General features: G+C 41.4%; 1 protein-coding gene across 1 annotated transcript; it reads left to right on the top strand.

The window, feature by feature from the left end:
• The first annotated feature begins 206 nt into the window (after positions 1 to 206).
• Positions 207 to 1986, top strand: GPRASP3 (G protein-coupled receptor associated sorting protein family member 3). The gene is made up of 2 exons (XM_060087677.1): positions 207 to 537; positions 586 to 1986. The coding sequence occupies exons 1-2, from the start codon at positions 242 to 244 to the stop codon at positions 1937 to 1939; spliced, it is 1650 nt and encodes a 549-aa protein (XP_059943660.1). The 5' UTR covers positions 207 to 241; the 3' UTR covers positions 1940 to 1986.
• Positions 1987 to 2703: the final 717 nt, after the last annotated feature.

Below are 2703 nucleotides of genomic sequence, written 5' to 3'. Positions count from 1 at the left end.
CTATCTCTACTTTCTCATGTCCTGTGTGGCTCTCTGCATAGAAAAGCACAGTTGGAAGAGACTCAAAGCCCATTTTCTTCTTCCATCTCAGGCCTGTCTCCAGTGGTGGTTGTGCTGGCCTTGAAGTGACAGAAGATCATCACCTTCAACCCAGTAGAAGAATATTAAGACACTGACCTGGGACATATTGAGAACCAAAGCCAAGACTGTATAGAGCTATCTATATAACTGGGCTTCAGCCATGGCTGGGGTTAAGAATGCAAGTAGAAAGAATAGGAGTAGAAAGAATGAGAGTAAAAAGAAGGCCAAAACTGAAAAAAGGGCTGGTGTAGAAGCTGAAGCAAAGAGGGAGGCTACTGACATAGTCAGATCTGTATCCAAGACCCAGGCCAAAGCAATAGCCAAGGCAGGGACTCAGGAAGATGCAGTGGCAGAGGTGAAGACAGCGTCTAAGAACAAGATTGTTACTGAGATGAAGGAAGGAGCTCTGGCAGATTTCAGTCCCAAAGCTGAAGATGAGGCCACTAGAGCATCTCGGTTTTGTTCTGTGGCTGAGGCTAGTGCTGAGTCCAGTGCTGCGTCCAGGTCTACATGTAAAGATAAGACTGGTATTGATACCTGGTTTTGGGCTGGGGAAGAAGCCAGTGTTGGTTCCTGGTTCTGGAATGGAGAAGAGACTGGTAATTGTTTCAGTGCTAAGGATGAAAGTAAAGCTGATATTTGTCCCCCATCCTGTGCTAAGAAGTTGGAGCCTGTGGCTGGGGCCAACTGCAAGGCTAGGCCAGGGGCTGAGGAGGAGGAGGAGGAGAACGTTATTGGGAGCTGGTTTTGGGATGGAGATGAAACTAGTTTTGACCCTAACCCTAGACCTGTGAGCAGGATAATTAAGCCCCAGCCTGTGGATGAAATTAATGAAAAAGATAGGCCCAAGGACTGGTCTGAGGTAACTATCTGGCCCAAAGCTCCTGCTGTAACTCCAGCAGTGCTAGGCTTTAGATCCCAAATCCCATTTGAGAAAAAGCCTCCTTCATATGTTGTCCTGGCCTCCGCTGAGGAAAATACCTGTTCTTTGCCTGTGGCAACAGCGGCATGCCCTTCTAGGAGCACTCCCTCAAGCTCACAGCCTATCTCAGAGTACCCATTTGGTTCTGACCCTTGTATCCAGACCATAGAGGAGATTAGACGCCAAATCAGGATCAGGGAGGTGAATGGGATTAAGCCATTTGCTTGCCCTTGCAAAATGGAATGCTACATGGATTCTGAGGAGTTTGAAAAACTTGTTACCTTACTTAAATCAACTACTGATCCTCTCATTCATAAAATAGCTCAAATTGCAATGGGGATCATTAATGTTCATCCATTTGCCCAAGAGTTCATTAATGAGGTGGGGGTAGTGACACTTATTGAAAGCTTGCTTAGTTTTCCTTCCTCTGAAATGAGAAAAAAGGCTGTAATTACTCTGAATCCCCCCTCTGGGGATGAAAGACAACACAAGGTTGAATTACATGTTAAGCATATGTGTAAGGAAACCATGTCTTTTCCCTTGAACTCACCTGGACAGCAATCCGGATTAAAGATACTAGGACAACTGACTACTGATTCTAACCATCACCACATTGTTGCCAATTACTTTTCAGAGCTTTTTCATTTGCTCTCCCTGGGAAATCGTAAAACCAGAAATCTTGTTTTGAAAGTACTTTTGAATATGTCTGAAAATCCAACTGCAGCCAGAGACATGATCAATACAAAAGCATTAGCAGCATTAAAACTCATCTTTAACCAAAAAGAGGCAAAAGCCAATCTCGTTAGTGCTGTGGCCATATTTATTAACATAAAGGAGCATATCAGAAAGGGCTCAATTGTAGTTGTTGATCATTTGAGTTATAATACACTCATGGCCATTTTCCGTGAAGTTAAAGTGATCATCGAAACAATGTAAAATGAGCTAGAAATAAAAGAACCCTTTGAACAATCTCCAAACTCTTAACAGGCTGTGTGTTCCCAAAGAGCCATGCATATTGTTTTGGTTATTACAGTGTGCATGTTATAAATTACATCTTTAACACAATGTTATCTGTGACAGTCTAGGTCTGAGCTAGACCATTTTGGGGTATCAAATTAATATTTCATTGTGAGTTGAAAACATCTGTTGATTATTCTCTTGTGTAGATGGGGAGCTTTTTAACATTTAAGATAGCAAATCGGTGCACCATAAGTAAGCTAACTTTTCATTAGTATCTGCTTAGATCCATTTGCAGCTTCAAATGATTTAAAAAGATAATATCCTTGAATTTATAATCTAGTTGTAGAAACAAGGCATATACACACAAAAAGATATCTAACACACACACACACACACACATATGTATACACACACACTCATTGCCAAATGTGCACTCTCAATACGTAAAGAAAACAGGGTTGCTACCGGCTGTTTAATGTAAAAGGAATTACTGTTTTTCCCCTATTCTACCTGCATCAGATAACTCATTCTACAACACACAAATGGCCCTGAATCTCAGATAAACTGTAATATTCATCTTTTATTTTGCTACTGCATTTATAACTCATATTGTTAGGCTCTTTCATTTATGTCAAGTCATCTTGCAGAAGAGAAAGGAGGTAGATGTAGGGAGGAAACATTTCCTGAGTACCTACTCATGTCATACTGTGTTGGCATTATATTTTACAGGTTTCTTCTTA

This window comes from Mesoplodon densirostris, chromosome X (assembly GCF_025265405.1).
Source record: "Mesoplodon densirostris isolate mMesDen1 chromosome X, mMesDen1 primary haplotype, whole genome shotgun sequence".
NCBI lineage: Eukaryota > Metazoa > Chordata > Mammalia > Artiodactyla > Ziphiidae > Mesoplodon > Mesoplodon densirostris.
Note: the sequence above shows the minus strand (reverse complement) of the source record. Positions and strands in the feature narration are given on the sequence as shown.